This window comes from Podarcis filfolensis, assembly GCF_964270895.1.
Source record: "Podarcis filfolensis genome assembly, chromosome: 13".
NCBI lineage: Eukaryota > Metazoa > Chordata > Lepidosauria > Squamata > Lacertidae > Podarcis > Podarcis filfolensis.
In genome coordinates, this window is record NC_139615.1 from 2,621,553 (window position 1) to 2,642,965 (window position 21,413).

General features: G+C 48.8%; 2 protein-coding genes across 3 annotated transcripts in view; one reads left to right on the plus strand and one right to left on the minus strand.

Moving 5' to 3' along the window:
* Nucleotides 1-5: 5 nt before the first annotated feature.
* LOC310746979 (thialysine N-epsilon-acetyltransferase-like) lies at nt 6-12,237 on the minus strand. Of its 2 annotated transcripts, none has more exons than XM_083581258.1 (6): nt 12,066-12,237; nt 8,010-8,061; nt 5,970-6,053; nt 3,963-4,064; nt 2,719-2,759; nt 6-527 (listed from the first exon to the last, which is right to left on the minus strand). In XM_083581258.1, the coding sequence occupies exons 1-6, from the start codon at nt 12,165-12,167 to the stop codon at nt 348-350; spliced, it is 561 nt and encodes a 186-aa protein (XP_083437384.1). In that variant the 5' UTR covers nt 12,168-12,237; the 3' UTR covers nt 6-347. The 2 variants fall into 2 exon arrangements, with proteins under 2 accessions (XP_083437384.1, XP_083437385.1); XM_083581259.1 differs by lacking the exon at nt 6-527 and adding an exon at nt 1,853-1,937 and having other exon boundaries at nt 2,708-2,759; nt 12,066-12,229.
* A 49-nt stretch (nt 12,238-12,286) lies between these two features.
* LOC310746959 (thialysine N-epsilon-acetyltransferase-like) overlaps nt 12,287-21,413 on the plus strand; it is a 29,572-nt gene continuing 20,445 nt past the window's right edge. The window contains exons 1-2 of the mRNA XM_083581233.1: nt 12,287-12,423; nt 16,430-16,716. Coding sequence (XP_083437359.1) covers nt 16,483-16,716 — 234 coding nt within the window. The 5' untranslated portion in view covers nt 12,287-12,423; nt 16,430-16,482. The remainder of the gene's footprint in view (nt 12,424-16,429; nt 16,717-21,413) is intronic.

Below are 21,413 nucleotides of genomic sequence, written 5' to 3' on the forward strand. Positions count from 1 at the left end.
GTTTACAAGAAAGGAGATTCGGACTAAGCAGATTCTGATGGTGAGAGTCATTCAACAGTGGTACTCCTAGAAGGTGCTGGACTATCCTTTCCCGGAGGTTTTGAAACAGAGGCTGGATGGCCCTTTGTCAGGGATCTTTTGGGTGTGATTCCTGCATCGCAAGGGGGTTGAGATAGATGACCTTTGGTGGTCCCCTTCCAGCGCCGCCATTTTGCAAATCTAAGAAGCACGGCACTGCTACTGCGAAACCTCCCCAACCACTCTGTCCAGAGTGAATAAAGGAACCCGGATTCCTGGGTTCTCCGAGGGATGACAGTCCTTGCTGGTCCGAAATCTCTGCCCGCGCCTCATTTGCTGGCTGCCCCCGCCGCCAGCCGTTGCATGGCGTCTTCTTCGAAGCGGAAGACGTGCCAGCCCTCAGTGGCAGTCAGGTCCACGGCGCCGTTGCCAAGGTATAAGTCGATGGCCTTTTGGTTCCAGTCCAGAGCCGAGAACTTCATCTGGGTGCATCCTTTCTCCACGCCGATCTGCAGAGGAGAAGAAGAAAGACCTTAGCTCAGCAGGGAGGACATCTGCTTGGCATGTGGAAGGTCGTGGGTTCAACCTTCGGGATCTTTGGGTAGCACTGGGGTAACTGTGCCCCTGAAGGACCAGGTGCGCAGCCTGGGAGTCATTTTGGACTCACCGCTGTCCATGGAGGCACAGGTCTATTCTGTGTCCAGGGCAGCTGTCTACCAGCTCCATCTGGTACGCAGGATGAGACCCTATCTGCCCACAGACTGTCTGGCCGGAGTGGTGCATGCTCTGGTTATCTCCCGCTTGGACTACTGCAACGTGCTCTACGTGGGGCTACCTTTGAAGGTGACCTGGAAACTGCAACTAATCCAGAATGTGGCAGCCAGACTGGGGACTGGGAGACCACATAACACCGGTCTTGAAAGACCTACATTGGTTCCCAGTACGTTTCCGAGCACAATTCAAAGTGTTGGTGCTGACCTTGAAAGCCCTAAACAGCCTCAAAGGCCCAGTAGACCTGAAGGAGCGTCTCCACCCCCATCGTCCAGCCGGACACTGAGGTCCAGCTCTGAGGGCCTTTTGGGGGTTCCCTCCCTGCGAGAAGTGAGGTTGCAGGGAACCAGGCAGAGGGCCTTCTCGGTGGTGGCGCCTGCCCTGTGGAATGCCCTCCCACCAGATGTCAAGGAAATAAATAACTATCTGACTTTTAGATGGCATCTGAAGGCAGCCCTGCTTAGGGAAGCTTTTAGTGTTTGATGTTTTATCACTTTTTCATTATTATTATCATTAATTCTGTTGGGAGCCACCTAGAGTGGCTGGTGAAACCTAGACAGATGGGTGAGGTATAATAATAATAATAATAATAATAATAGTTATTATTACACCTGCCTGACGCTGGTGGCGCTGTGGGTTAAACCACAGAGCCTAGGGCTTGCTGATCAGAAGGTCGGCGGTTCAAATCCCCGCGACGGGGTGAGCTCCTGTTGCTTGGTCCCTGCTCCTGCCAACCTAGCAGTTCAAAAGCACCTCAAAGTACCAGTAGATAAATAGGTACCAATCCAGCGGGAAGGTAAACGGCGTTTCCGTGTGCTGCTCTGGTTTGCCAGAAGCGGCTTAGTCCTGCTGGCCACATGACCCGGAAGCTGTACGCCGGCTCCCTCGGCCAGTAAAGCGAGATGAGCGCCGCAACCCCAGAGTCGGCCACGACTGGACCTAATGGTCAGGGGTCCCTTTACCTTTACCTTACACCTGTCTGAAACCCTGGAGAGTTGTTGCTGCCAGCCCGAGCAGGTAATATGCAGCTAGGTGGACCCCAGAGGCATGACTGGCTATGAGGCAGCTTCCGATGTCCCTATTTATAGGGGAAAGGGACGTAGCAGAGCAGTTGCTTGGCATGCAGAAGGTTCCATTTCTGTGTAGGGCTAGGGAAAGACAGCTCCCTGAAAACCTGGGGGAGCTGCTGCCAGTCTGTGTTGTAGATTTATTAGTAGGGAATGAATGTTGCCTGATTGCTTCAACGGCACAAGACACATCATACGGGGACTTCCGGCGAGGGAAAATGGCGGGTGCCACGGCAGCGGGCAGCTCCTGAAGCCAGCCAGAGCCAAGTGCTGGCTCCGGGCTGCTGAGACGGCCGCTGGCACTGCCAAGGCGGAACCGGGGATGCCCGGCGTGTCAACTGGGGGAAGCGCTGACCCCTCCCGCCGTGACCCAAATCGAGCCAGGTGCGAGAGCACCTGGCCATCTGGCTGACTGCCCAGCGGCGCTCCGGGGCCAGGAAAACCCCAGAGCCGACGCAGGGAGAAGGAGGAGAGGGGAAGAGGAAAGAGAAAAAAGAGGGGAGCCCCAAACTTCCCACGCCATCGCCCCTGCTGAGGAGGAGAGGTAGAAGGGCACCAGGAGGGAAAGGACAATGGCCGAGCCCAGCCCGATCCGAGCCATGGCGGCTAGCAGGTCGGGGCCCAGAGAAAGGCTGTGCGACAGAGGAGACCACAGAAGAGTAGATACTACTTCTTAATCTTTTTAAAAATAACATTTTTTTTCCTCTTTTCAAAAAAGAAAGTGTCCCCAGATTCTTTGGAAAAAAAATATCTGGTAAGAACATCAGAAGTCGAGTACCAAAACACTAGCCCAGCCCCTCTCTCTCCCTGGGAGCTGGAGACTGGGGCAGCGATGCTAACCAAGGCAAAACGCAGCTCTTACCTTGGCAATGGTGCTCATCACCTTCTTCCCAATGCCTCTCCCTGCGACGGAAGGAAGAGGAAAAGCTTAGAAGGAAGACAGGACTCCTGGGTTCTCGGAAGGAAGGAAATACCCCCCCCCCCAGTATTTATGCCTTGGGAACTCTCTGCCTCAGTATCCTTGCTTCCACCACCACGTCCCAGGACATGTCCCGCCCTCATCTGGTCTAGGTCACTCCCTCTAAATTTTACCTTTGTTTTCAAAGCAACCGGACTCCTTCCAGATATAATAATAATAATAATAATAATAATAATAATAATAATAATAATGTGGTACCTCGGGTTACACACGCTTCAGGTTACAGACGCTTCAGGTTACAGACTCTGCTAACCCAGAAATAGTGCTTCAGGTTAAGAACTTTGCTTCAGGATGAGAACAGAAATCGGGCTCCGGCAGCAGGAGGCCCCACTAGCTAAAGTGGTGCTTCAGGATAAGAACAGTTTCAGGTTAAGTACGGACCTCCGGAATGAATTAAGTACTTAACCTGAGGTACCACTGTAATTTATTATTATTTATACCCCGTCTATCTGGCTGGGTTTCCCCAGCCACTCTGGGCGGCTTCCAACAGAATATTAAAATACAATAATCTACTAAACATTAAAAGCTTCCCTAAGCAGGGCTGCCTTCAGATGTCTTCTAGGAGTCTGGTAGTTGTTGTTCTCTTTGACATCTGGTGGGAGGGCGTTCCACAGGGCGGGTGCCACCACCGAGAAGGCCCTCCGCCTGGTTCCCTGCAACCTCACTTCTCGCAGGGAGTTTTGGGAGTTGTAGTGCAATGAAAGTGGAGGGCGCCAGGTTGCTTTGAAGGTGCAATACTCTCTCTCTCTCTCTCTCTCTTTCACACACACACAGACACATTTTCTTAATTATAATTATTTTCTTAATTATTTCTTAATTTTCTTAATTATTTCTTAATAATTATTTTCTTAATTATTTCTTAATAATTATTTTCTTAATTATTTCTTATTTTTTAAAATTATTTTCTTAATTATTTCTTAATTTTCTTAATTATTTTCTTAATTATTTCTTAATTATAGTTCCTGTCTGTTCATAGAATCCACTGAATTGTTCAGTTGCAAGGGACCCCAATGGTCATCCAGTCCAACCCCCTGCGATACGGAAATCTTTGCCCAATGCGGAACTCGAACCCGCAACCCGCAGATTAAGAGCCTGGAAGTAGCCTCTTCCTTTCCCCTTTTCCATACCCCGAAACTCTGGCATGACGTAGAGGTCTTCCATGTAGATGTTTCTGCCTTTCCAGGTGCTGTAAGTGAAAAAATACAAGCCGAACCCCACGACAGTGTGGCCTGCAGTGGGGGAAAACAAAAGAACGAGGACAAAAGATCACAACCTGCTTTTCTAAAATCAGTCCAGGGCCTTTCTGGATCAGGTTAGCAGCCGACCCGGGCAATTCGAATGCACCGTTTTCCTCTAGGCAGTTTTTGGGGGGCAGAAAACATATTGGGGGGCTGCCCAAGAGATTGTGGGCTCCTCCCCGTGGGATGAGAACCTGGGTAAGTGGCTCTGAAATTCCTCCTGGATTGCAAATCGCAGAATCGGACAGTTGCAATGCACCCCAAGGGTTAATAATAATAATAATAATAATAATAATATTTTATTTATACCCGGCCCTTCCCGGTTCAGAAAATCGGGCTCAGGGCGGCTAGCAACAAATTTAAAACACTTAACTGATGCAACAAAAAGCAGCATAAAATACAGTATAAAACGGGAATAACAATAAATTCAGAATTCAAAAGTCAATTTGGGGGGGGGGGGAATCCATTCATATAGAGAGTTTCATAGACATTTGCAGGGAATCAACAAAAATACAAGGCTCTGTCCAAAGGGATTTGCAATCTTTGATACAGGGGAGGAGGGAAAAACCCTTGTTGCTTTCAGTTATACACAGTTTCAATAGCAGATTAATGGTTGGTCAATATTCTACACCCTTTTAAATGTGTGTGCCGGGGTGTGTGTGTTATTTTAACTATTTACCTTGTATTTTATCCTGTGAACCACCCTGAGATTTTGTGATGAAGGGAGGTCTATAAATCTAATTCATCATCATCATCATAATTTATTGTTTACTGTATACCTCGCCCATCTGGCTGGGTTTCCCCAGCCACTCTGGGCGGCTTCCAACAAAGATTAAAAATACATTAAAACATCAGTCACTAAAAAAATCCCTAAACAGGGCTGCCTTCAGATGTCTTCAGATGTCAGGTAGTTGTTTATTTCCTTGATATCTGATGGGAGGGAGTTCCGCAGGGCAGGTGCCACCACCGAGAAGGCCCTGTGCCTGGTTCCCCGCAACTTGGCTTCTCGCAGGGAGAAAACCACCAGAACCATACTACCACAAAATATAATTGAGAAATAAAAATTACGTATATCAATATTTTGTTTGCTATTTGTTATTTACCATCTCATTTCCTCCCAAACATTCCATGCAAAACACACACCCACACAAACACACGCACACAAAAATAATAATAATGAAAATAAATATTTTTTCACATTTATCTTACAAAATCTTTTCTTCAGTTTTGACTTCCTGTCAAGTCCCTTCGCATATATTTTATCTTACAACTGAATGTACACAAAACAACAAACCTTTCTATATAGATTTTCCAATGCATTCAGAAAACATAATAAATCCTTAATTGTTGTCCACCTCCTCTTACTTCCTTTGTCTCCCGAACGCTAGCACAGAGTCAAAACTGTTATTGTATTTTTGGACGTACTGTATCTTCTATAACCATCTCATTTTCCCCGCAAATTTTTGCTTTGAGTTTTCTCGTCCATTGAGCCATCTCAATTACAAATTCCTGTAATTTAATTTGCCAATCTATTATTTTTGAAGGTGGCTATCCCATCACCTCTCAGTCCCCTCTTCTCCCTACCCAGCTCCTTCGACCGCTCCTCATATGGCCAGACCCCTTGATCCTCTTAGCCGCCCTATAGCTTGTCGATATCCTCCTTAAATTGGGGTGCCCAGAACGCCAGATGGGCTCTGACCAAGGCAGAACGTCTCTGGGGCAAAACTGGGTGATTCTTCAAACTGCTTTCCCTCCCATCGCTGAGCCCTGGAGACGGAGGTTAATTGGGAGACGGAAGGAGGGAACAGAAGGGAACCTCCCCGCTGCGGCAGAGAGGAAAGGATTGCATGTTTGCCATATTGGAAGACGGGATTTTGGGGCAGGAACCTCGCTTACCATCTTTGCTCTGATGTTTTGGGGGGACCTCGGCCACCACACATTTATAGAAGGGGTCCTGGCAGAAGCCGTCCGCGTAAAGTCCTGGAAAGAAAGAAGCGAGTATCAAAGAGACAGTGAGAGAAAGAGGGTAGAAAAAAACCGGGGTCAACTGGACCCAGGAAAAACTGCAAGACGACCAGCTATGTAGACGACCAGCTATGTATGGTTTCCCCAGCCACTCTGGGCGGCTTCCAACAAAACACTAAAATACAATAACCTATTAAACATTAAAAGCTTCCCCAAACAGGGCTGCCTTTAGATGTCTTCTAAAAGTCAGATAGTTGTTTGTTTCCTTGACTTATGATGGGAGGGCGTTCCACAGGGCGGGCGCCACCACCGAGAAGGCCCTCTGCCTGGTTCCCTGTAACCTCACTTCTCGCAGGGAGGGAACCGCCAGAAGGCCCTCGGCGCTGGACCTCAGTGTCCGGGCAGAACGATGGGGGTGGAGACGCTCCTTCAGGTCTACTGGGCCTTTGAGGCCGTTTAGGGCTTTCAAGGTCAGCACCAACACTTTGAATTGTGCTCGGAAACGTCCTGGGAGCCAATGGAGGTCTTTCAGGACTGGTGTTATGTGGTCTCGCCGGCCGCTCCCAGTCCCCAGTCTGGCTGCCGCATTCTGGATCACCTGTAGTTTCCGGGTCCCCTTCAAAGGTAGCCCCACATAGAGCGCATGGCAGTAGTCCAAGCGGGAGATAACCAGAGCATGCACCACTCTGGCCAGACAGTCTGCGGGCAGGGAGGGTCTCATCCTGTGCACCAGGTGGAGCTGGTAGAGAGGCCGCCCTGGACACAGAACTGACCTGCGCCTCCATGGACAGCGGTGAGTCCAGAATGACTCCCAGGCTGCGCACCTGGTCCTTCAGGGGCACAGTTGCCCCTGAAGGACCAGGGAGCCATTCAAACGTGCATGGCTTTATAAGGCAGCAATGCTTTCAAGACCGGTGTTATGTGGTCTCGGCGGCCGCCCCCAGTCCCCAGTCTGGCTGCCGCATTCTGGATTAGTTGTAGTTTCAGGGTCACCTTCAAAGGTAGCCCCACGTAGAGTGCGTGGCAGTAGTCCTTCCCGGTTCAAAAACCAGGCTCAGGGCGGCTAACAACAGATTTAAAACCCTTAATTATAAAAGCAGCATAAAATACAGTATAAAAACATGAATGACAATAAAATTCAAAATTCAAAACTAATTAGATATTCCCCAGGGCTAGCTGGCTGAATTGGTCCTACTTGGGCCAGTGAGAAGGCCAGGGGAGAATTAGCTGTGGGATCCCAGAGCGGGTAATCTTCATGAAAAGGGAAGAGAAGGGAAATAAAAGATCAGGCTGAATTCAAATTAAAGGCCAGGCGGAATAGCTCTGTCTTACAGGCCCGACGGAAGGAAGTTAAACCTGCAGGGCCCTGGTCTCATGTGACAGAGCATTCCACCAGGTCGGAGCCACCACTGAGAAGGCCCTGGCCCTGGGGGAGGATAATCTGACTTCCTTAGGGCCCGGGACCTTTAAGCTATTATTATTCATGGACCTTAAAGTCCTCTGCAGGGCAGACCAGGAGAGGCGGTCCTGTAAATACGAGGGCCCTAAGCCACAAAGGGCTTTAAAGGTCAAAACCAGCACCTTAAATCTGACCCTGTACTCCACCAGGAGCCAGTGCAGTTGGTAAAGCACTGGGTGAATATTCTCCCATGGCAGGGACCCCGTGAGGAGCCTCGCTGCAGCATTCTGCACCCGCTGGAGTTTCTGGGACAGCTTCAAGGGCAGCCCCACATAGAGCGAATTACAGTAGTCAAGCCTGGAGGTGACCGTCACATGGATCACTGTGGCAAGATCGGGGCAGGGAATGCAGCCCCTCTCCCACACCTGGTGCCCTCAAGATGTTAGAGTCCTCAACGACCATCAGCCCCTCTCCCACCCATCGTGCCCCAAACATGAACGCAACACCCCTGTGAGTAGACCTGGCCAAGGAAGATTTGCCCATGAGAATTCCCGCCCAGGGTTCAGCCTCACCTTGACTGCTGTTTGCAACCTGATCAGGCATTTTCTCAAACTCTGCAAGTTCCTGAAAAGAGAGAAAGAGAACATTAACCACAGGTACAATGCCTGCCCCACCACCTCACTTGCCAAGACCTTGAATTTTCACACATAAAAAGCAAAGGTAAAGGGACCCCTGACCATTAGGTCCAGTCATGGCCGACTCTGGGGTTGCGGCGCTCATCTCGCTTTACTGGCTGAGGGAGCCGGCGTACAGCTTCCGGGTCATGTGGCCAGCAGGACTAAGCCGCTTCTGGCGAACCAGAGCAGCGCACGGAAACGCCGTTCACCTTCCCGCCGGAGTGGTACCTATTTATCTACTTGCACTTTGAGGTGCTTTTGAACTGCTAGGTTGGCAGGAGCTGGGACCGAGCAACAGGAGCTCACCTCGTTGCGGGGATTTGAACCGCTGACCTTCTGATCGGCAAGTCTCAGGCTCTGTGGTTTAACACAGAGCGCTACCCGCGTCCCGCACCCTATATATAGAAAGGAGCAAACCAGTGATATTTTAGGGAGCAGGCAAGCAGTTGGGGCCCATGACTTACATCCTAGGAGCCTACACAACACAAAACACTGTTGCTACATGTAGGTTTTATTTTTTTTTGTTTTTCATCTTATATTTTGGAAATGTATATCCAGTTGTGTTTTCCCCCCCTTTAAATTTCTTTGGGGGTCCAAGAGAGTGTGGCCCTAAGGTATAGTTTGTTTAGCTTATACGTAAACCCAGCACAGGGACGTCGGTGGCGCTGTGGGTTAAACCACAGAGCCTAGGACTTGCCGATCGGAAGGTCGGCGGTTCGAATCCGACAGGGTGAGCTCCCGTTGCTCGGTCCCTGCTCCTGCCAACCTAGCAGTTTGAAAACACGTCAAAGTGCAAGTAGATAAATAGGTACCGCTCCAGTGGGAAGGTAAACAGCATTTCCGTGCACTGCTCTGGTTCGCCAGAAGCGGCTTAGTCCTGCTGGCCACATTACCCGGAAGCTGTATGCCGGCTCCCTCGGCCAGTAAAGCGAGATGAGCGCCGCGACCCCAGAGTCGGCCATGACTGGACCTAATGGTCAGGGTCCCTTTACCTTAAATATATATCAAACACGTAAAAATTCTTATCACATTCGGCCACCGTGAGAACAGGATCCTGGAGTGGATCGGGCCCCCTCTGGCCTGATCCAGCAGCCTCTCTGGATTGCAAACTGCGGAGTGCAAGTTTCTCTGCAGAATCTCAAATGACAGAGAGAGAGAGAGGATAGCCTAGAGTCTAAAGCAATATCTGGCAATTACACAATCTCCCTGCGAGCTTTGCTATGCTAATGCAAAACCCACAGGAGAGAAATCCCTGGCCGTGGTCCAGCGCTAAACAAACAGCATCAAACTCTCCGGTTAAATCCTGGCTCAGCCTTTCAAAGCCAAGGAGGTTCCTTTTGAAGTCAGGGAAGGTGAACGTTGTTACAGAGTGTGCCCAGTTTAGACTTTGCAAAGGAGGCTGAGCCTTCGCTCCCTTTTATTCTGACAGCAGGGGGCTGTTGCTAGGGCTTGGAAAAGATCCTGGGCCCGCACATCTGCATAGGATTTGCATATGCTAATCTACATTTAAGGATTTAAAAGCCTCGCATCCGAATCCAGCCCCCAGGCCCCGCTTCCAGGCTTCAGTTAATTCACACTCCGCTCCAAATCAGCTCACCTGCAGTTTCAATTTATTCCTCCTCAATATCCTGAACAAATCCTGTTCTGGATCCTAGAATTATAGAGTCAAGTGGGACCCCTGAGGGTCATCCAGCCCACCCCGCTGCAGTGCAGGAATCTTTTGCCCAAAGATTCCGAGAAGGAATCTCTGCCTGGTTCCCTGGTTCTCGCCACCACCGAGAAGGCCCTCTGCCTGGTTCCCTGTAACTTGGCTTCTCGCAGGGAGGGAACCGCCAGAAGGCCCTCGGAGCTGGACCTCAGTGTCCGGGCTGAACGATGGGGGTAGAGACGCTCCTTCAGGGATACTGGGCCTTTGAGGCTGTTTAGGGCTTTCAAGGTCAACGCCAACGCTTTGAATTGTGCTCAGAAACATCCTGGGAGCCAATGTAGGTCCTTCAGGACTGGTGTTATGTGGTCTCGGTGGCCGCTCCCAGTGCCCAGTCTAGCTGCCGCATTCTGGATTAATTCCAGTTTCCGGGTCACCTTCAAAGGTAGCCCCACGTACAGCGCATTGCAGTAGTCCAAGCAGGAGATAACTAGAGCACGCACCACTCTGGCAAGACAGTCTGCAGGCAGGGAGGGTCTCATCCTGCGTACCAGATGGAGCTGGCAGACAGCTGCCCTGGACACAGAACTGACCTGCGCCTCCATGGACAGCAGTGAATCCAAAATGACTCCCAGACTGCACACCTGGTCCTTCGGGGGCACAGTTACCCTATTCAGGACCAGGGAGTCCTCCACACCAGCCCGCCCCCTGTCCCCCCAAAACAGTACTTCTGTCTTGTCAGGATTCAACCTCAATCTGTTAGCCGCCATCCATCCTCCAACCGCCTCCAGACACTCACACAGGACCTTCACCGCCTTCACTGGTTCTGATTTGAAAGAGAGGTAGAGCTGGGTATCATCCGCATATTGATGGACACCCAGCCCAAACCCCCTGATGATCTCTCCCAGCGGCTGCATATAGATGTTGAAAAGCATGGGGGAGAGGACAGAACCCCGAGGCACCCCACAAGTGAGAGCCCAGGGGTCTGAACACTCATCCCCCACCACCACTTTCTGGACACGGCCCAGGAGGAAGGAGCAGAACCACCGTATGACAGTGCCCCCAGCTCCCAGCCCTTCAAGACGGTCCAGAAAGATGTTATGGTCGATGGTGTCAAAGGCCGCTGAGAGATTCAGCAGAACTAGGAAACAGTCATCCCCACTGGGTTTGACCAATCCTCTTTTAAAACCATCAAAGTTGGTAGCCATGGCTGCCTCAAGTGGCAGGGAGTTCCGCAGTTTAACTGTGAACTCCGCAAAGAAGTCTCGACCCCCCCCCCAGGTCATCCAGCCCACCCCCCTGAAATGTAGGAATCTTTCTGACCGACTTGGGATTCGAACCCACGACTCTAAGATGAAGAGTCGTGCTCTGCCAAGTGAGCTAATGCCTCGCCTAATTTGCAGGGTTGCAGTGAGGATTAAAGGAGGAAGAAGGGGAAAGGGTGGCATATAAATGCAATAGATAAATGGAATTAAATAATAATCCTTGCATGCAGGTTGGATTTGATTCACCGTAAATCAAATCGATTTAAATCACAATTTCAGTAAGACTTGATTTAAATCATTTATTTTTTTTAACAGAAAGACTCATTCTTGCTGGTATAATCTTAATGTTTACAACCAGATGAAGGTTTCATTTCTGGAATAATAAATTTTCAGAGTAGTTTTTACAAAAATTACTGATTTGGTTCTACTGTAAGAAACACACAGGCAGATAATGAGGAAATTATTGTGAGGTTTAACAAGTTAACTATTTGGGCAACTTTTCCGCTGTGCTTGATCGGAAGGAGAAAAAAAATCATTTCCTTAATAACAATTTAAACATTTTATTTACCTGAAACAATAGCATTATAGCATATGTATCCACGTTTGCTAACTGATGTGGTTAAACGATTAAAAACAAACAAACAGCTTAGCCTGAGTTTTAGCACACATGGAAAACGTAAAACAAATCCTTATTTCCTGATGAATAGCCTTTGGACTCTAATGCAACTTAAACAGAAAACTATCTTTGGAAAGATTTTTCCTCCAAAAGCATTTTATTTTAAAATCCGATTTAAATTTTAAAAATCCGATTTTTTTAAAAAAAAACATTTATTTTTATCCACCCTGCCTGCCTGCAAACCAGGATGAAGGCTCAAGAAGCAATAAACCTCTTTTTTTTTTGCTATTCGGGCTGCAGGGAGGGCCAGCGCCGGGGCTTAGGCGGACATTCAACAGGTGCAGCAGTTCGACAGGACGCAGCTGCACCAGTCGAATGCCTGCCTGCCTGCCTGCCTGCCTGTCTGCTCGTGGGAAAGGGCCTACCCGGATCATGCGCATGATCTCCGCGCAGTCCTCGGCTCGGGAGGGCCGGATCGACACCGCGAAGGCGGCGGGGTCTTGGTCCACAGCTGCTGTAGCGGCCATGGCAGATCCCCAGCTGGAGATACGGAAGTTTTCTCCTGGGTCGGAGAACTACATTTCCCAGGATGCTCCAGGGAAGAGGGAGGGCGGAAAGAGGAGGAGGAGGAGCGGGGAAGGGACAGAGCTGGCCAGAGAACTCAGAAAATCCTCGAATTGGAAGGGAACCCCAAAGGACATCCAGTCTAACCCCCTGCTCTCAACGCGCGGTCTCCCATCCGGCTTGAAACCTTTCTGGTCCCTGCTGAGCTTTGCAAACGTGGTGGGAATTTTATTGCAACCCCACTGGGAGGAGGTTCCATTGGTGGCGACCAATGAATGGATCCTAGGATTGGAGGCTTGGAAGGGACACCGGAGGGTCATCCATCCCAACCCGCTGGATCAGGGTGGAGAGTTCGACTTTGCGACGGTTTCGATCAGGCATCCAGTGCTGTTTTTTTCCCTTTAAAAAATGTTTTCGGGTGCTCCCATTTTGACTAAAGAAAAGCATTTTATAGTTCAAATCAGGGAAAATAAAGACGGGGGGGGGGGAATCATGGGTAGACAACCTAAGGCCCGGGGGCCGGATCCGGCCCTATCACCTTCTAAATCCGGCCCACGGACGGTCCGGGAATCAGTGTGTTTCTACATGAGTAGAATGTGTGCTTTTATTTAAAATGCATCTCTGGGTTATTTGTGGGGCGTAGGAATTAGTTTTCCCCCCCAAAAAAATATAGTCCGGTCCCCCACAAGGTCTGAGGGACGGTGGCCCAGCCCCCTGCTGAAAATGTTTGCTGACCCCTGCAATGGACGAAAGTACAAAGATTCACAAAATGTTTTGGGGTATGCCTCCCCAGGGCCGGATTTAGGTTTGATGAGGCCCTAAGCTACTGAAGGTAACGGGGCCCTTTATATATCTAGCTGTCCTTTGTCAACAACAAGTTGTCACTGGTTTTTTGTGTTGTATATATGCTATATGGTGATTTATGGACCTAATAGGTATCTCAAGCCATTTGCCCATGTTGACCTCAACCAGTCCATGCAGAATGTAGTAAAGGTAAAGGTAAAGGGACCCCTGACCATTAGGTCCAGTCGTGGCCGACTCTGGGGTTGCAGCGCTCATCTCGCTTTATTGGCCGAGGGAGCCGGCATACAGCTTCCGGGTCATGTGGCCAGCAGGACTAAGCCGCTTCGGGCGAACCAGAGCAGCGCACGGAAACGCCGTTTATCTTCCCGCTGGAGTGGTACCTATTTATCTACTTGCACTTAGACGGGCTTTCGAACTGCGAGGTTGGCAGGAGCAGGGACCGAGCAACAGGAGCTCACCCCGTCGCGGGGATTTGAACTGACGACCTTCTGATCGGCAAGTCCCAGGCTCTGTGGTTTAACCCACAGCGCCACCCCCGTCCCTCTGGTTGCTAAGTTAGATGGCATAATAATAATAATAATAATAATAATAATAATAATAATAATAATAATTTACTATTTATTATGAGTTTCCCCAGCCACTCTGGGAGGCTTCCAAAAAATATTAAAATACTTTAATACATCAAACATTAAAAGCTTCCCTAAACAGGGCTGCCTTCAGCTGTCTTCTAAAAGTCTGGTAGTTATTGTTCTCTTTGACATCTGGTGGGAGGGCATTCCACAGGGAGGGCGCCACCACCGAGAAGGCCCTCTGCCTGGTTTGCTGTAGCTTTGCTTCTCGCAATGAGGGAACTGCCAGAAAGCCTTTGGAGCTGGACCTCAGTGTCCGGGCAGAACGATGGGGGTGGAGACGCTCCTTCAGGTCTACTGGGCCTTTGAGGCCGTTCAGGGCTTTCAAGGTCAGCACCAACATTTTGAATTGTGCTTGGAAACATACTGTAGGTCTTTCAGGACCGGTGTTTTGTGGTCTCCCAGTCCCCAGTCTGGCTGCCGCATTCTGGATTAATTGCAGTTTCTGGGTCACCATCAAAGGTAGCCCCACGTAGAGCGCATTGCAGTAGTCCAAGCGGGAGATAACCAGAGCATGTACCTTTTTGACGAGACAGTCTGAGGGCATGGAGGGTCTCATCCTGCATACCAGATGGAGCTGGTAGACAGCTGCCCTGGACACAGAATTGACCTGTGCCTCCATGGACAGCGGTGAGTCCAAAATGACTCCCAGGCTGCGCACCTGGTCCTTCAGGGGCACAGTTGCCCCATTCAGGACCAGGGAGTCCTCCACACCCGCCCGCCCCCTGTCCCCCAAAAACATTAAAATTAAAATCAAATTAAAATTAAAATTAGGTGCCATTTTTTAAAAATGGTTGCTAAGTTAGATGGCATTAAAAAAAAAAGGAGGAGCACAGAGCTGTCAATCATGATGACTAAAAACCTCCAGGTATAAGGTGCAGTCTACCTCACAGTATCAGATGGGAGGTCCAGCCAACAGGGGCTGGGTGGTTAATTTCACGTCTTGCTTCTAGACTTCCGGGAGTCAAACAGTTGGCCATCTGCTCTGATCCAGCAAGGCTTATCTTTCATTTTATTGGCATTTCACCATCCTAGACCCCCATCCTCAATATCCTGGCTGGCCCTTCCAGTTGTGGAGAGAGCCCTCATTATTCCGGAAACAGGAATCCCTTTGCATAAGGAGCGAGGCTATTTTTCCTTCTAGGCCGGCTTTATCTACTCAGATTTTGTTGTTCTCTCTTTTTTAAAAAAAAATATTTTTATTGGTTTTTAACATACAAAATTATAAAACATACCACACAATTTATCACAAATACATTCTTATTGGACTTCCATCAGCACCCTCTGATAATCCTCCGTCTTAATCACTTCTCACACATTTCCTAACTTAATATTGCCTTTACATTCTTAACATATCACGTCGCCTTCTCCATTTTTGCAATATTTCTAATATTATTCCTCACAGAACTTCTTGCAAACCTACAAACGTCGTCTGGTCGTCACAAATACTTTTCAAATAATCCGTCAATTTACTCCAGTCCTCGGTAAACTTCTGGTCCCGCCGGTTTCGGATCCTTCCCGTTACGGTAGTTTGTCAAGTTCCGCATAGTCCATTAATTTCATCCTCCATTCTTCCATCGTCGGTAATCCTTCTTGCTTCCATTTTTGGGCCAATAGTATTCTTGCTGCTGTTACTGCATATAGAAAAAGCTTACGTTCCTTTCTATTTATATCGTTTCCAACAATACCCAAGAGAAATGCTTCTGGTTTCTTTATAAATGTATATTTTTTTGTTCTCTGGGCAGTTCCTGATGGCTGCTGTTGTCATGTGGGAATCAGATTTTTGCCTTGCAGCGGGTTGGGCTGGATGACCACTGGGGGACCCTTCGAAGTCTACAGTTCTGTGATAGCCATATAGAATCCTAGAATGGTAGAGCTGGAAGGGAACCCGGGGTCATCCAGTCCAACCCGCTGCAAGGCAGGAATCTCAACATGCGGTCCCCCATCCAGTTTGAAACCACAGCAGACCCCTTTCAGCTTTGCAAACGGACCAGCAGGTTTCATTCCTGATTTGCAGCAACAAACACATTTCTCTCCCGAAAGAGAGCGAGCGATGACACGCACCTTGACGCAACAGTCGGGTCACCTTCAAAGGTAGCCCCACGTAGAACGCATGGCAGTAGTCCAAGCGGGAGATAACCAGAGTATGCACCACTCTGGCGAGACAGTCTGCGGGCAGGGAGGGTCTCATCCTGCGTACCAGATGGAGCTGGCAGACGGCTGCCCTGGACACAGAACTGACCTGTGCCTCCATGGACAGCTGTGAGTCCAAAATGACTCCCAGGCTGCGCACCTGGTCCTTCAGGGGCACAGTTGCCCCATATCTATGAGACCGCCTCTCCTGGTATGCCCCACGGAGGACCTTAAGGTCCACAAATAACAACATTTTGGAGGTCCCGAGCCTCAAGGAGGTTAGATTGGTCTCAACTAAGGCCAGGGCCTTTTCAATACTGGCCCCAACTTGGTGGAACGCTCTGTCCCAAGAGACCAGGGCCCTGCGGGACTTGACATCTTTCTGCAGGGCCTGCAAGACGGAGCTGTTCCTTATGGTCTTGATTTATCAGCTACTTTAAAATGAGGCTGCATTTTAAATTGCATTTTAACCTGTATTTTAAATTGGGTTTTTTTTCCTTTTCCTTTTTCTCTCCCCCCCCTTTTCCCCCTATTATGTTTTTACTGTGATTTTACTGGTGTTAGCCGCTCTGAGCCTGGCTCTGGCCGGGGAAGGCGGGGTATAAATAAAATTTATTATTATTATTATTATTATTATTATTATTATTATTATTATTCAGGACCAGGGATCCATCCGAACGGGGATGGCTTTATAAGGCAGCATTGCTTCTGAATGCCAGGAGGGGAGAGTTGCCCTTGCGCTTGGATCCTGCTTGCAGTGGTGGGACTGGACCTTCCCTACCCTCCTCTTTCGCAACCCGGCAGCCCTCGTGACTCTCCTTTAAGGACCAAAAGAGAGAGCAAGTCGACCTTTGGGAGACACAGGAGGTTTCTGTCCGGAGCCATGAATTTCGCCATCCGTCGCTGCACCCCTAAGGATCTGAAGGATATCATGCGGTTTATTGAGGTGAGGGCCGTGGCGGCGGGAGAAATCCTGGGGTCCGAGCCCAGTGGTCCTGGGGTGGCCACCTGCCCCAGGTGGATCGAAGCAGGATTAGGCCGTCCGTCAGTGTGGCAGAGAGGGAGAGAGATAGTGAGTCTGGATTCACAGGGATTTGCTCAAGTCACAGAGAAGTTCTCCTTTCCCGCTGATATTAGCAGGGATGTGTGTGTGCAAAAGCCCTCTCTGATTTAATTCCAGCTGACCTCGCATGGGAGAATTTCTGTGGATATAGCAGGTTTGCATTTGCACCTTGAATTTTGGAGTCACGTTGTGCCACTTTAAACAGACGTGAAGTTTATTTTTTCTTAATGATGAAGTTTATTTTTTCTTCGTGCTTCTTATTGGTGTTTCGTTTAGCACAAACAAACAAAATACAGTAAAATTCAGCAATCATTTACCCACATTCTTTCCCCACACTCTGCTGACCATTGACTTCCTTCCCTCCCTTCAACAGGTTTTCTTATGTCTGTTACTTTTCCACAGTTTCTTGTTGTATCCAATCCTATCTACATCGTAATATTTATGTCAGTCCTGCCAGAGTCCTCAAATTTCTACAATTATTATTTAGGTACTCCATAAATTTACTCCAATCTTTTTGGAATTTTGCTTCCTCCTGATTTCGGATTCTACAGGTCAGTTTTGCTAGTTCCACATAATCAACTATCTTTGCCCAACACGAGACTCGAATCCATGTCCCTGAGATGCAGAGTTTTGTGCTCTAACCAACTGAGCTAGCCCTATTTTCCCTCATAGAAGGATTCCCTGGGAAGAGGGACGGATGAGTTGATTTCGCAAAATCTATATGCTGCTCCATTCTTAAAAAAAACACCCTCAAAGCTGTTCTCCAAAAAGATAAAATCATCGATAAGAATCACTGACAGCAATAATTTAAGACTTTCGAGAAACAGTAAAAACAGATTAAAACTCTCATCAGCTTTCTAAACATCTGGGGAGGTTTGTCGAAAGAGTTTTAGCAGGTGCCGGAAAGAGTACAATGGAGGCTCCTGTCTCATATCAAGTGGCAGGCAGTTCCAAAGTGCTGCCACACTAAAATATCGAGTTCTCGCAGATGTGCAGTGGCACCTGTCAGTTTTGATTATTGAAGCAGTCAAGTGGAAGAATGTGGGGTAAGGTGATTTTGCAGGCAAACTGGTCCCAAGTTGTTAAGGGTTAATAATAATAATAATAATAATAATAATAATAATAATAATAATAATAATGTATTTATATCCCACCCTCCCCAGCCGAAGCCGGGCTCAGAGCGGCTAACAACAATAAAAGTAACACAGCATTCTAAAATCAATTCAAAATCAAATTAATGGCAGCCATTGGGCTATGCATCCCTTGGATGGATTGATTGATTGATTGATGGATTGATTGACTGTTAAACCACTCTGGAAATTGTATCCCTATGAGGAGAAGGCGGTGTGCTCATATTCCTATTAATTCTCAGCATCCTTAACAAACAATGGGATTCTTGTGGGGGAGCCATGTTCGTTTGGTTCCATGATGTTCCCAGGCTACACGAGCGGCTTAAAACTCAGCGAGGTCATTTCCTGATTCCTGTCCGTGCTTCAAGTCCACGCCAGAGAAGGGGCGGAGGATGGCTTCACCTGATGCGCGCTACCTGTTTGGTTCCCCTGTCCTCCCTCCCCAAACTCCAATTCATGAAGACGTCATCATCGTCATCATCATTTATTTTTCATACCCTGCCCATCTGGCTGAGCTTCCCCAGCCACTCTGGGCGGCTTCCAACATAACGCTAAAATACAATAACCTATTAAACATTAAAAGCTTCCCTGAACACGGCTGCCTTCAGATGTCTTCTAAAAGTCAGATAGTTATATATGTCCTTGACATCTGGTGGGAGGGTGTTCCACAGGGCAGGTGCCACTACCGAGAAGGCCCTCTGCCTGGTTCCCTGAAACCTTACTTCTTGCAGGGAGGGAACCACCAGAAGGCCCTCGGAGCTGGATCTCAGTGTCCGGGCTGAACGATGGGGGTGGAGACACTCCTTCAGGTCTACTGGGCCTTTGAGGCCATTTAGGGCTTTCAAGGTCAGCACCAACACTTTGAATTGTGCTCAGAAACATACTAGGAGCCAGTGTAGGTCTTTCAAGACTGCTGTTATGTGGTCCCGGCGGCCGCTCCCAGTCACCAGTCTAACTGCCGCATTCTGGATTAGTTGCAGTTTCCGGGTCACCTTCCAAGGTAGCCCCACGTAGAGCGCATTGCAGTAGTCCAAGCGAGAGATAACCAGAGCATGGACCACTCTGGCCAGACAGTCTGCAGGCAGGGAGGGTCTCATCCTGCGTACCAGATGGAACTGGTAAACAGCCGCCCTGGACACAGAACTGACCTGCGCCTCCATGGACAGCAATGAGTCCAAAATGACTCCCAGGCTGCGCACCTGGTCCTTCAGGGGCACAGTTGCCCCATTCAGGACCAGGGAGTCACCCACACGTGCCCGCCTCCTGTACTTCTGTCTTGTCAGGATTCAGCCTCAATCTATTAGCACGCTCAGTGACTTTCTCAAGTGTGCACACCTCAGCCGAGCCGCAAGGTGGCTCCCGTTATACGGATTGCGGGTAACATCATGTGCCCACGGCTTCAAACACCAGCGTAAAGGGCCAGCGTGCAGGAAAAGCTGGTTTCCCTTTGACGCTCCCTACTGGGACGCGGGTGGCGCTGTGGGTTAAATCACAGAGCCTAGGGCTTGCCGATCAGAAGGTCGGCGGTTCGAATCCCCGCGACGGGGTGAGCTCCCGTTGCTCGGCCCCTGCTCCTGCCAACCTACCAGTTCAAAAGCACGTCAAAGTGCAAGTAGATAAACAGGTACCACTCCGGCGGGAAGGGAAACGGCGTTTCCGTGCGCTGCTCTGGTTCGCCAGAAGCAGCTTAGTCCTGCTGGCCACATGACCCGGAAACTGTACGCTGGCTTCCTTGGCCAATAAAGTGAGATGAGCGCCGCAACCCCAGAGTTGGCCACGACTGGACCTAATGGTCAGGGGTCCCTTTTCTTTTACTGAGAGCCCTAAACCACCTCAGATGGCCGCAGGGACCCAGGTGTCCTGGCACCGCTGGGGGAAGAGGCGAAGGATTTTGGGGCTCACCCTTCAAGCACAAACCTCTCTCCCTTTATGCAGGAGATTGCTGTCCTTCACAACGTACCCTTGGGCTCAGTCAGAACCAACGTGGAAGGTAAAGAAGGGGTGTGCATGGCATGATATTTTTGTGGGTTCTGGTGGGGAGCAAGCACCTAACTCTTTGGGCTTCCTTTTTTTTTTAACATATCATATTTTTTTTTAACATATCATTTCCAACAATCATTTAACATAACTTCTTATCTTATACAATATTTTAGACTTCCGTCCACAACCTCTGATGATTTTCCATTCTTCTGCATTTCTTAATTTCTCTATTACTCTTAATTATCCTTAACTAATCGTTCTCCTCATAGTCTTTCTTGCAATATTTCAAATCGTCCTCCTGACAGAACTTCTTGCAGTCCTACTAGCGTAATCTGTTCATTACAATTGCTTTTCGAATAATTCATATATTTACTCCAATCTTCTAAGAATCTCTGATCCCGCAGGTTTCGAATCCTTCCTGTTAATATATCTAATTCTGCATAGTCCACCAATTTCATCCGCCATTCTTCTTTCCTCGGTAATTGTTCTTGCTTCCGTTTTTGTGCCAATAATATTCTTGCGGCCATCATTGCATATAAAAACAACTTACAATCCTGTCTATTAATATCATCTCCTACAGTGCCAAGTAAAAATGCTTCTGGTTTCTTAATAAATGTATATTTCAACATCTTTTTCATCTCATTATATATCATTTCCCAGAAGTTTTTTCACTTTTTTACGTTCCCACCACATGTGATAGAAAGTTCCTTCCTTTTCTAGCTCGCCCAGGTTCAGCGAACTGCAGTTGGCCTCGTAGAACTGATGGAGCTTTCTAAGACAAGCAGGCTCTATCTGATATTAAAGGCAGAGGAGCAGAGGCTGGCTAAAAAATTGGCAACAACCTCCACCCGCTCAGATCCCCACCCCCTTGTCCGCCGCCAGCTTAACTGGGGACGGAGGGTTTCCTTCCCCCTCTGTCCCCTGAGCTGTGATTCCTGCATTTCGGGGGGTTGGACTAGATGACCCTTGGGTCCCATTCCAACACTACACCGCCACGATTCTTCCTTTCTCAACTTCCCCCACAGAGCTGAAGAAGGCTGGCTTCGGGAAGCGCCCCAGATACAAGTGCTTTGTGGCTGAAATCCCAGCAGAGAAAAAATGCAAGGACGGTAATTTTGAACAGAGCGGGGAGGGAGAAAGTTTCAAGATGCTACTGGAGGAAACTTTGGCTCAAAACAGAGTCAAAACAAGAGCAACAAGAGGCTTGCTTGTTACTTCTCCAGCGACATGTTGCTTTTCTGTACACGCACATTGGTCCAATCCATGCTAAATATTGCTCTACGTGGGGCTGCCCTTGAAGCTGACCCAGAAACTCCAGCGGGTGCAGAATGCTGCAGCGAGGCTCCTCACCGGATCACATTCATCCAGTGCTTTACCAACTGCACTGGCTCCCGGTAGAGTACGGGGTCAGGTTTACGGTGCTGGTTTTGACCTTTAAAGCCCTATGTGGCCTAGGACCCACACACCTAC

Bases quoted from the DNA above. Each gene is read 5' to 3' on its own strand.
- LOC310746979 (XM_083581258.1), bottom strand. From the start codon at position 12,167: ATGGCCGCTACAGCAGCTGTGGACCAAGACCCCGCCGCCTTCGCGGTG. The intron at 8,062-12,065 runs GTAGGCCCTTTC...CTCTCTTTTCAG, and splicing joins AGATCATGCGCATGATCCGG to GAACTTGCAGAGTTTGAGAA. The intron at 528-2,718 runs GTAAGAGCTGCG...TCTCCTCTGCAG, and splicing joins TGATGAGCACCATTGCCAAG to ATCGGCGTGGAGAAAGGATG.